At 36.7% G+C, this 12,748-nt stretch overlaps 1 protein-coding gene across 11 annotated transcripts in view; it reads left to right on the top strand.

Moving 5' to 3' along the window:
* The window catches only part of LOC106870442 (dedicator of cytokinesis protein 3), a 274,705-nt gene that overhangs the window by 176,795 nt on the left and 85,162 nt on the right, over positions 1–12,748 (top strand). For all 11 annotated transcript variants that reach the window (XM_014916529.1, XM_014916531.1, XM_014916528.1 and 8 more), the window contains 8 exons: positions 728–820; positions 2,324–2,422; positions 3,556–3,650; positions 4,614–4,692; positions 5,449–5,549; positions 6,663–6,721; positions 7,274–7,422; positions 9,885–9,970. In XM_014916529.1, coding sequence (XP_014772015.1) covers positions 728–820; positions 2,324–2,422; positions 3,556–3,650; positions 4,614–4,692; positions 5,449–5,549; positions 6,663–6,721; positions 7,274–7,422; positions 9,885–9,970 — 761 coding nt within the window. The remainder of the gene's footprint in view (positions 1–727; positions 821–2,323; positions 2,423–3,555; positions 3,651–4,613; positions 4,693–5,448; positions 5,550–6,662; positions 6,722–7,273; positions 7,423–9,884; positions 9,971–12,748) is intronic.

The following is a 12,748-nucleotide window of genomic DNA, read 5'->3' as shown; positions in this document are numbered from 1 at the left end:
AGACTACAGTATATTTTCCAAATGGACTCCTTTACTTAAGATCTGAATGCTCCCCTTGTTAACCATCGCAACAGAGATGCTGTACGGTTATTCTTTTAAATCCTTCTCGTATTGTCTCTAAGATGCAGAAAAGAGTAGAGAAGAAAATGTAATAAAGAAAGATTAATAGAAGTAGAGGCAGTATACAAAGGTATGGAAAGAGAGAAAGGGCAAGAGAGACTGCTTACAAGGAAACAGTAGAAGAAAAGAGATGCAAGTGTAAGACATTAAAAGATAAGCCTTTGTCACAACGAATAAAATTTGTTTCCTAATTAACATATTCTTGAAATCTTCAATAATAAAAGAATTTTGAAAATTATGTTTTGATAAAAAAATTAATTGGAATTATAAGAATTTTCTAGACAGTGTTGATTTTAATAATTGCATTCTTTTATTAGAAATTCCATACAACTAATAAGCAGCTTTCTTATTAAAATATAGACACACACACACACACACACACACACACACACACACACACAAACCTTGATTGGAACCGTTCTAGTTTTCAGTCCTCTCCTTCTCTAAAAAATCTCCTTCAATGTTATTCCCTCTAAACATTTTTCATTTGTTTGACCCTTTTTCTGTCAGACTTCTTTTTTTATGACTTCAGTAATTTCAATTAATTTCTTAATTTAATTCTTGTTTTTAATTGTTTTAATTGTCTTCTTGGTTTATTCCATTTCAGAAAGATCCTGACTCTGTGTCTGAAGAGATCCGTATTGTTATAACTGCAATTTTTCAAGTAGTGTTAAGAGCTATTGATGTTTATGATATTTCCGTGAGTATTATTATAACAATCTCTTCTTTTGTAAATGTGAAGTGGTGGTCTTCCTTCTTAATCTACTCAGCTTTTGAAGTTCATAACGTCAACACTAAGCACATATTTGATGAACCACAGCTGGTTGTTTTGGATAAAGTTTCATTTGAAAGCTTTATTCCAGCTGTTCCCAACTTTTTTACTACTGAGAATCCATTTTATTTTGATAAGTTTTCCCACTGACCTCCAGTACTACCTTTTCAGACTACCAGGGGTCCATGGGCCACAAGTTGGGAACTATTGGTTTATTCATTTGTAGTCAGACTGCCTTTAAAAAGAAAAAAGACAAAATGGTCATAATTTGCATGCTTTAAGTCCATTCGATTTGGGTTAAACAACAACGATTCTTTGATTTCTTTGACATTACCACAATTTCTCTGGCATTACTACCTGTAATATTTTAGGGGTAAAATGGATTAATTGTGTGTTGTCTCTTTAAATAAATTTCTTTGAATTAATATACCCTGATTCGTCTGAAATCTATGAACTTTGGTAAGAAAACTAGACGTAAATACCATATTTTGTGTCATGGAAGACACATCTTGACTTTGGAAATGTAATTCTAGGAAAATATTTTTCACACATATCAACGCCCCATCCATATAATTGGGAGGTGATAGCAGAAGTATACTAAATGCCTGTTATCCAACAAAACTGGCAGACATAGCATTGAAGTGCTTGTCAAGAGGTGTTGTTTGGTACTTGATGTTGGTGGAAAACGTCTTTCTAGGACTGCATGTAAAAATAATTAACAACACTTGGGAACAATTAACTGAAGCTTTATTTACCGCACACAATGATTTCTGTGTTGGTCTTTGAATGAAAAACAAGGACATTGACTCACATGGTGGGGTGGGGGAGAGCCATACTGCCAGGATCTATGACAATTTAACTGGTATATAGCAATCTGTATCTGGCCTATTCATTGATGGCAAAATCTGTGTCTTCTAAACAGCCATGAGAATGGAGACGCATCAAATGACTGTCTCAACATTCCTGAGTTTCCCCCACAAATCCTACTTTCACAATGAGAAAGTTCTAAAAAGTTGAATCATGTGGATTTGGCTTGACACTGGTTGGTTGGTTTAATTGGCCTATCATGTGAAACAACAGTGGCTTAGCCGTGATGTTTACTTGGCTATCCAGTGATCCGGTTTCAAATCAGCTACATACTCATGTCAGTTTTTGAACAAAATCATCAGATATTGATTACCTGTCTGGTTATTTGCTGCCAGGTATTATTGTTGTACACAACACCATGTTCTGCACTTTTACTCTCTTGTAATTATCCATGTGACACACCATACTGCTTGGACCACATCCAAAGTGTGACTTCCAAACCACTGACTACAGTTTCAAAGGAGATTTTATTTTGGATTTACACAGCTACCCTTTGTTTTCTTTGCTTCTTGCAGATTTTTCATTTCATTTAAGCTTTTGTCTTTTGTTTTTTTTTTTTGTTAGGGTGCTGTTGTTAGCTGTTTTGTTGAAATGTTGAGAATCATGGATGATGATCACTATACTGCCTTATTTCAAGCTTATGCTCAAGGGATTCCTCTAAGGGTCAGTATCTCTTATATTTTTCAAATCCTTATTGTATATATTATATAGAAATTATAATTACACACGTTTTCGTACACTTTCTGTTACAATATGTGTAGGCACAGGTGTGGCTGTGTGGTAAGAAGTTTGCTTCCCAACCACATAGTTGCAGGTTCAGTTCCACTGTGTAGCAACTTGGGCAAGTGTCTTCTATTATAGCCTTGGGCTAACCAGAGCTGTGTGAGTAATTTTGGTAAATGGAAACTGAAAGAAGCCCATTTTGTGTGTCTGTGTGTGTGTGTGTGTGTATACACACATACACGATGAGGCAGTCTCAGGTGGGTTGGAACCAAAAGGGTTAGACTTTCCACTAAGGAATATGTCTTTCAACTGATTAACCCTTTTATTACCATATTTCTGACCAAATGCACATCACCTTTGATTCAATTAATTTTTGAAAGTAATGAAGAATTTAGTAAAATTGCTTTGTCATTAATAATCAGGTATTTGGAATATAAATTAACATGGAATTTTGATGGAAGGTTTTAATTTAGATCCCTTTAAAACAGGAAATTTATCTCATAGAACTAAGGGTGGGCTTGAGGAGATTTTTTTTTTCAAAAGAGTCAAGTTTCCAGCTTATTTTTGCATGTTCTTCAAGGTGTTTATTTATCAAGTACTCAATGTGGTACCCAAGTGAACCCTGAACTTTGATTAACTCTTTAGCATTGAAACTGGCCATTATCTAACCAGAATATTCTAGTTGAAATTTACAGAAAAACAAAAAATGAAGACAGGTGTGTATTAGTTTGATGCTCAGGAAGGTGAGAAAGTCTTTTACGTTTCGAGCCTACGCTCTTCAACAGAAAGGAACACAAGGAAATACAAAGAGAGAGAATAAGATTATTCTACCTGTTCTGTGTTCAAACTGGCCAGATCTGACCTGTCACATGTCCTTCTAAAAATATACAATCACATCATCGAAATCTCAAAGCCATGAGATAATGCATGATTAATTCAGAGCAATATGAATAAATAAGCATTACATTTGGCAAAGTTACCTGAATGCTAAAGGGTTATATATATAAAAGTTGTAAATCACAATTATTTCTTTGTTTTATAGGAATTACATTTTTACTTTTTTTGTTTTTCAGGAATTTCTAAACATGGTCTTAGTTACATTTCATAATTTAATCAATTTTGACACTTTCCCCTGTGATTGGTCTGTCATGCGAATGGTTATGAACAAGTAAGAATTTTGTTTTGAATTTCTCATTATTATTATTGTGATATTAGAAGAATCTGATTTTTGTTATCAGTGAATTGTATGGTCCTTGTTGTACTAAAAACTTGATCTGTTCAAGCCTTTGTTATAGACATTTTGAGTGTACTGTCTGTCATATAGATATGACAGATTATTGTTATTATTATTTGCAAGAAACGAAGCCAGTATGCTCTGATGGATGTGTAATGTCAGTGTGCATACTCGATAGAGTGTAAGTACCTTGAGAGAAAAGTTAGACCTAAGAAGTATCAGTTGTAGTGTGCAAGAGAGATGATTGCGCTGGTATGGTCATGTGGCATGGATGGATGAGGATAGCTGTGTGACCAATTAGCAATACAGTTCTATACTTAAGAGATGAGGAATTATGTTCATTATTTACATTATTTACATTTGACGGATATTTGTCCTCATCATGTTTGTTGCTAATACAACGTTTCAGCTGATATACCCTTTAGCCTTCATCAGGTGTCTTGGGGAAGTTTTGAACCTGGGTTCTCATTCCTAAGGTATTTTTTGGTGTCGTTATTGTTGTTGTTAATATTATTATTATCATCATTATTATTCAGGTCGCTGCCTGGAATCGAACTCGGAATCTTGGGGTTAGTATCCCACACTCTTAACGACTACATCATATGCCTGTGGGTATATGGCGTATTGGTTAAGAGCGCGGGCTACTAACCCCAAGATTCTGAGTTTGATTCCAGGCAGTGACCTGAATAATAATAATAATAATAATAATAGCAACATTGAAAAATACCTTAGGAATGAGAACCCAGGTTTGAAATTTCCCCAAGACACCTGGGGAAGGCTGGAGGGTATATCAGCCAAAATGTTGTGTTAACAACAAACAAGATGAGGACAAATATCCGTCAAATGTAAATAATGTAAATGTCATTACTTATCTAATGTTTTCTGTTATCGTTTCAGTGTCATATTGACTTCAATTCACTATTTTGCTCGTGCTCTGTCTGACAACTTCTTACTGGACAGCAACTTTGAATACCAAGTAAGTTTAGTGAAACATTTTCTGTTGCTTTTTTTCAGCTTCTGTTAAAACTCCAGTTTTCTGTCAAACAGTGCTATGAGCTGAATTATGCAATCCTATGCTACAATATTATGGAGCAACCTGCTAGAAATAGCAGTCAAATATTTCTCAAACTGTATTCTATTGTGAGTTTTTTTTTTTTTTTTTTTTTGAAGGAAGGATATATTGGATAATGCAATCTAAGATAAATTGTGTCTGAGAAAGACAGGATGGTCACAGTTGGAATGTCTTTGAGTAGCAATCTACTTGATTAGACTGACTTGGGGCTGAATCCAAAAATGCTTTCTTTAAATTTGATCTCAATATCTTTGAGAGGTGATCTTTCTAGTAGATCAGTGGTTCCCAACCTGGGATCCATGGATACCTGGTGGTCTGCAAAAGTAGTACTGGGGGTCCGTGAACTAAATTCAGAATTTCATATATATAAATATACATAAGGATAAGCATATCAAAAAGGGTCTGTGGGAAGACTCATTGAAATAAAAGGGTTGGGAACCACTGTACTAGATCCTTCATGTACTTGTAGAATCAGTGCCTTGTCTACCCAATGGCACAGGGAGGTGCTAGCAGTAGGAGTTCCTGATTTTGGTGAGCAGAGAGCTTGATAACCCAATCTTTCTGCCATTCCTTTGTCACAACAGACGAACTCAAAATAACCGAATTGGGGATGGATGGAATTTTTTTTTATTTCCAATGTATTTCTGTTTCTATTTTCAGCTCTGGAACAATTACTTCCACCTGGCTGTTAGCTTTATAATTCAACCAAGTCTTCAACTAGAGAATTTTTCAATAGCCAAAAGTCAGAAGATAAAGGAAAGGTGAGGAAAGGGTCTTCTTTGTCACCACCAACAGTTTCTTCTTTTCCTTTCTTCTCTTCTCTTCCTTCCTCCTCCACTTAGCTTGAAAACAGGAGAGGGTTTTCAAGCTAACCCTCTCCTGGTTTAAGAATTCAGAATAGAAGGAATTTTTCTATGGCTGGATGCCAGCCATAGAAAAGCTGCTTCATCAAATTCCATTTGACCTGTACAAACATGGCAGAGTAGACATTAAAACGATGATGATGAGGGTGATGATGATGCTGTGTGTGTGTGTCTCAACATCATAGGATAGTTGTAAATAATTGTCCCCATCATACAAGCTGAGCCCCTCATTTCCAGTCTTCACTAGAAATGTGTCAAGCCTCAGGAAAATATTACTTTACTTGGAAACAGGCGCAGGAGACAAGAAAAGCATAGAAAATTTGCCTCAATGAATTCCAATCATGGAGAAGTGGATGATGATGATTGATGAAATTAAATCCACCAATGTCTCGACTTGGTTTCCAGAAGTTTATCCACTTGGTCCTTCATGCTTGATATACCCCTAAGTATTCTCTTTTACAACCATCACATATGAATTCCAGCCTGCAGCTTCCATCATAATTCAACTTATAGTTAGTCTGTCCTTAGCAAGACACCCATATCTGTTCCCTCTGTACCTTAAATCTCTTGAGTGGCACAAATCCACACTCCCATCAGTTCTACTCCTCCTCACTCCAAGTTGAGGCTGTTTTCTTTTGCAAGGTACTTGATAACCCTGTTGGTACTAGTACCACATAAATAGCACCAGTGCTGGTGCAATATAAAACGCACTGGTGAGGGTTCCACATAAAAAACCACCCAGCACACTCTGTAAAGTGGTTGGCATTAGGAAGGGCATCCAGCCATAGAAACCAAGCTAAAACTGACAATGGGACTTGGTGTGGCGCTCTCCTTGGCCTTGCTATCTCCAGTCAAACTGTCCAACCCATGCCAGCATGGAAAACGGACGTTAAGTGATGGTGATGATGATTAGTTTATCAAACTCATCTGAATCACATAAAGCAAATTAAAGATTTGAAATTTCTTACCATTCTTCACTTTACTGTTTTTGTTTGTTTGTTTTTTTTTAAGGTACCAAGATATGCGAGTTTTACTTGGATTTCAAGTTCAAACACTCTGGCAGGACCTTGGTAAGTTTTAGGACATTCAGAATTTTTTAAATCAAATTTTTAAATAATTTTTTTTAATATATTTAAAAGACAATGTTGTGAGTTGTATAGTGATAACTGACCAATTTGATATGAGTTGGAGAATTGAAGGTTCTTCTCATTGTTGCTGTTCTTCAGATTCTGCCATATATAGTGCGGGCATGGCTGTGTGGTAAGAAGCTTGCTCCCAACTACATGCTTCCAGTTTCAATCCCAGTGCATGGCACCTTGAGCAAGTGTCTTCTACTATAACCTTGAGCCAATTAAAGTCTTGTGAGTGGATGTGATAGAAGGAAACTGAAAGAAGCCCATCATGTGTATGTGTTTGTAAGAGTGTGTGTGTGTTTCCTTGACTTGATGTAATAGCTGTAAATGAGTGCCACTGTCATACAAGCAGTGTCATTCATTTTGAGCTTTCTATAAAAACATTTTCCAGCCAAGGGGAAAATATTCCCTTACTTGGAAACAGGTGAGGGTTTGTACTGTATTTCTGCATGTTATAATTAACCAATTTGATTAAATTTTCAATTGCAGAAGACTATAAGTTCCATTTCATTCCATATTTGGTTGGACCATTCCTGGAAGTGACTCTTGTACCAGACAAGGAATTACGCAAGGCAACTTTGCCTATTTTATTTGATATGATGGAGTGTGAAATGAAACTTAGCAAAAGTTTTATGAAGGTAAATGCTGCTTATCATCATCATCATCATCATCATCATCATCATCATGTACCCCTGTGTTTTATTTTGCTCACAATTTGAAACTAAGTAACAACTACATAATACTTATGTAGTGCCTTCCACTTCCCCCTCCCTGTTTTTTTTCCCTCAAACTAAATGATGGGAAAAGGGATCTTTGATTCCTTGCTAGGTTTTCCATAATGGCTGGACAACATCTTCACTGCAGTTTCATCTTTAACCGTTTCGTTACCAACCTGGCTGAAACCACCTCTGGCTCTGTAGTACAAATGTCTTGTTTTTAAAAGTTCTGAATTAAAATCTTCCACCAAATCTTAGTTACAATTTATGTTCCTAACACTAGCTTAATGGTAACTAAGTTATTTTACTAAATTCTTTTTTATATTTAAAATTAATTGAAAGAAACACAGAAAATCTCAACAAAAATTGTAACAAAAGGGTTAAAATATATAATAGAGAAACAATTCTTAACCCTTTTGATACCAACCCGGCTGAAACCGGTTCTGGCTCTGAGTACAAATGTTTTGTTTTCTTAAGTTTTGAATTAAAAAATCTTCCACCAAACTTTAGTCACAATTTATGTTCCTAAACACTAGCTGAATGATAACTAAGCTATTTTACTAAATTCTTTGTTATATTTAATTGAAAGAAACACACAACATCTCAACAGAAATATGGTAACAAAAGGGTTAAAATATAAAATAGAGAAACAATTCTTAACCCTTTTGATACCAACCCAACTGAAACCAGCTCTGGCTCAGAGTACAAATGTCTTGTTTTCATAAGTTTTGAATTAAAATCTTCCACCAAACCTTAGTCACAATTTATGTTCCTAACACTAGCTGAATGAAAACTAAGTTATTTTACTAAATTCTTTGTTATATTTAAAGTAATTGAAAGAAACAGAACATCTCAAAATAAATACAGTAACGAAAGGGTTAATTACTGATCACTGTTTCTTTGAACTTCCTTCCATCTTCTCTGTCCACTATTCACGGGTGGATCATAGGGGTAGAGCTGTTAGGCCCCCTCCCTCTCCTTCATACAATCCTCTCAGAAGGAACCATCATTACGCTTTCCTGTAGAACTCCCCAGCATGACCTCCTGGGACTATGGATATCATCCAACCATCTCATTCTCTGGTCTACCTCCTAAGTCTCCGACTGGTTGGCTTGGCTTGAAGAATCCATCTTAATTTTAATCCCATGTTCATCATTCCAGAGTTGTGATCTCACAGTGCAGGGAAGTTGTGGCTCAACCTAGAGAAACTCCATGATTTCCAATTTCTGCATCCTTTCAAATCATTTTACTGCAGAGATCCTTCAGAAGAATCCCATTTTATCCACTTATATTGGTGGTTGTACTCTTTTGGTCATTACTCTCTGATCTTTCTGATTACATATTCCCTAACTCTCAAAACATACAAGAACCACTTGCTTTTTCCTGCCCTAAGCCCCTTATGGGAAGCTTTTCTCAATCATTGTTCTCAGTGAAACTGTTTCTGTGCTACTCTTCACCTCTCCATATTTTTCTTTTAAATACTATCCAAAAATGGAAATTAAGAAACAAAACTGAATTTTAACTCCATCAACCTTTTGTTTTAGTCATCCGTTTGTCCTCAATGTAGAAGGAGGATCCTCTTGTGAAAACGGCTATCAATCCTGTCTTTCTTCCTCTTTAGACTAATAATAACAATAAAGAGCTCATTGTATTACAGTGGTCAGATGCACTGCACGTCATCAGAAGAGGTTAAATGAGAGGACAGAAAGCTGCCATAATTAGTCAAGTAAAGAAGACAGCAATGAAAGCTTAGAAGTACGCCAACAATATGCAGAATAAAACAGAAAGAGACAGGAAAATGGACATTAAAAGAATGATAAAGAAATGTGCATAGGCATGTTAAGAAGAGTGTTGGTGAAGTTCAGGAAGGATGGAATCTTTTAAGGATAACAAATGTTGTGCTGTCTTAGGCTATCATCATCATCATTCTTTAACGTTCCTTTTTCCATGCTGGCATGGGTTGAATGGTTCAACATGAACTGACAAGCCAGAAGACTGTGCTGAACCCCAATGTCTGTTTTGGTATGGTTTCTCTGGCTGGATCCCTTTCCTAATGCCAACCACTTTACAGAGTGTACTTCATGCTTTGCATGTCACACCAGCAATAGTGAGGTCAGCAAGTACTTACAAGACAAGACCCCTTGACTGATATAGGATCAAAAGTTGTGAAAGTATGATCAAGGGACATGAATAGGTGTGCATCTTCTACTTGGTGAACCAAAGCTGAGAGAATTCAGTGTTTTATAGTAAGAAAACTAAAATCATCAACACCTGTAGACTTCAACAACTGAGCTCAGGTACTCCTATTTGATAGCCTCTCTAACTTTGGAGACATAAAACTATGAAACGTCAACCTCTTTCTAATTTTGTTGTTCTTGTTTCAGGTGGAAAAAGAAATGTTTGAGAAATTGGACCTATTTATTACCAATAATAAAGGGGATACAGAATATAAAGAACTTTTCCACGATATGTGAGTGTTTCCACAGATGCCATTATTATACCTTTTCTTCTATTTTGCCTTCTTTCACTTCTTCAGCTTTAACTTTTTTTCATTATCATCAATTTTGTTTTTGTCTTTTTCACAAGCTACCATTTCTGTTACAGAATTCTGTAAAAAGCACCAGTACAGGTGCCACATAAAAAGCAGTTGTGCTGGTGCCACATAAAAAGCACCCAATCCACACTCTATAAAGTGGTTGGCATTTGGAAAGGCATCCAGCCATAGAAACCAAGCCAAAACAGACAGTTGGAGCCTGGTGCAGCTCTGTAGCTTGCCAGTCCCTGTCAACCCGTCCAACCCATGCCAGCATAGAAAACAGATGTTAAACAATGTTGTTGTTGATGATGATGTTACCCTACACACTTAAAGCTCCCAGTGGTAGGCTTTAAGATGTCCTTGAGCAAGTGGACATTATTGTAGGCTGGTTGCTCTGTGAAACAACCAATCTCCATACTCAGAGCTCACCACATCTCTTTGCTTGACTCTTCATATTCATATGGGATGTCCTCAACCCTGACATCATATATGTGATCCCCCCCCCTTACAGGGGTTGGCGGTATCACAGCCATGGTGGATAGTTTAAGACATAGCTGTGTGTTGTTGTCAACATAAACTCTACACCTCAACAGTGAACTATGGCTATGGCGTCTGTGCTATCTGACATACTTGCTTGAGATATGGTCAGCATTCATGAAGGATGTGGTGAACTCATTGGTCAGAGCTGACTCACCCCACCCCAAATACATGTAAGAACTACACCCGGGTGAGAGTTGGGAGCTTGTAAACTGTGTAAGAATTACTGTATTTAGTCTGAGAGCTGGTTATTGCCTGTAATTCAGTTCCACTTTACATGCTTTGCAAAAAATGGCTTAAAACGAGTCTGAGATTTTTCTTTGTTTTTCTTTTATTTTTGTTGTCGCCTACAAAATCTTTTACCCTCAGATCAGTTGTGTGTGTGTTTTGTTTATTTGTTGTTGTTTTTTTGTTAGGGTTTTTATTTCTCTCCTTTTATTTTATTTGCAATCTTTTTTGTTTTGTTTTTATCTCATTGACAATGCCTGAAATGCCTGGTTTAAAGAAAGACGAGTTGCTTTTAAGTCATTAATGAAAGGGGTTTCTGTCTGTAAAAAGGGGGGTCTTTGTCTGGCATCCTTTGCTGAGTGTGTGTAGGAGTGGGTGCAGGGTGGGGAGAACGGAAGGAAGGAAGAATGAACTTGAAAAAAGAAAAAAAAAACATTGTTGTTCGGAAATTGAATTGGGGTAGATTCGTGCGGTTGGGTGGGGTGGTTAGGGAATGAATAGTTACACTACCACCACCACTACCATAATTACTACTCTCACTACTCCAACTGCCATCCCTGCCACTACACCACCACCACCTCTTCTCCACAGCTGGAATCAAGTTTACTTTGGAGGCATTGATATTTTAATTTCTATTTGGACTGTCAGTATTGTATGTGTGTCTGTGTGCATGTGTGTGCATGTGAGTGTGCATGTGTGTATGTAGGTGAGTCTAACGAGATTCACCACCACCACCACCACCCTTTTAATTTCAAGTGAAACCATCAATTCTTTCTGTGACAACCAGCTTTGTGTGTCTAGGGTTCCCCCCCTCTCAAGTTGCTATAATATCCCTAATATTACAATACGTTTTCTGTTTAGTGTACAATAACCCCCCACCTCCAATCCTGGAGCTTTAAGGATTTGCCATTGTTGTAAAATGTCTGCTGGATAGGGTATCAGATTCTTAACTGAAGAGTCATGGCTTCATATTACATCTCAAGTCTCATGTTATGCCATGCAAAAGGTATTAGTCTCTTGTTAGACCAGGTACCTGGTGGTAGAAGTTGTGTTCTCTATAAAGTATAGTCACTTTGTAGTCTGTGTACCTGGTGGAAGAGGAGGTGATGGCTGTCCATTTGGTTGGGAAGCAGACTGTTTCATTATATCCTCAGCCTGTGAAAAACCATGATGTTCAGATTGGTAATAGGTAGACTGAGATGAATAGAATGCTTTATGTCATACACTAAACAAATGGCTAGAGCAAAGTTTGAACTTGGTATAGCATGGGTCATATTAAGGAGGCTAGCTAGCAGAATCATTCCCACACTGGACAAAATTTTTTGTGGCATTTTTTCCTGTTCTTTGCTTTCTGAGTTCAAATGCTGCTGAGGTCAACTTTACCTTTCAGCTTTTCTGGGTTGGGAAAATAAAGTAGCAGTTGAACATTGGGGTTCTCCCTCCTCTCGAAATTACTGGCCTTCTGCCAAAATCAGAAAGAATTATATTAGTCATAGAATTCCATATTTTAGCAGTGTAACGCTCGTATGTTGCTAGACAATTCTTCATATTGTCCTATGATTCACTGCTTTCTCTGTGTATTGTGTCTAAATCCACCGTGTGTTCACTTATTCATTGTTCCAGATGGAGATGAAATATGTATCGGCACACTATCCAATCATTCTTTACTCATTCCTCGTCTCAGTCAAATGAATAAAGTTTACTTAAAAAAAATTTTTTTTTTAAACTAGTCAATACAAAGCATTGTTGTCCGACAATAAATTGTAGGATTTGGAACATGTGTTCCAGGTAGTCAAAGTAGTCTTTAGAAATTAGATCAAATACTTTATTATTGGTAAAGGAACCGTTAAACTGAACAGAAACAGAGAAACTTATAGAGAATCACTTGACCAACGCAGTGTTGCGACTAAATATCTTTCAACACTCTTTTTACTAATTATGGTCTCT

The sequence above is a fragment of the Octopus bimaculoides genome, chromosome 6, assembly GCF_001194135.2.
Source record: "Octopus bimaculoides isolate UCB-OBI-ISO-001 chromosome 6, ASM119413v2, whole genome shotgun sequence".
Taxonomy (NCBI): Eukaryota; Metazoa; Mollusca; class Cephalopoda; order Octopoda; family Octopodidae; genus Octopus; species Octopus bimaculoides.
The sequence above is the reverse complement of the archived record's forward strand: the minus strand, read 5'-3'. Positions and strand labels throughout refer to the sequence as shown.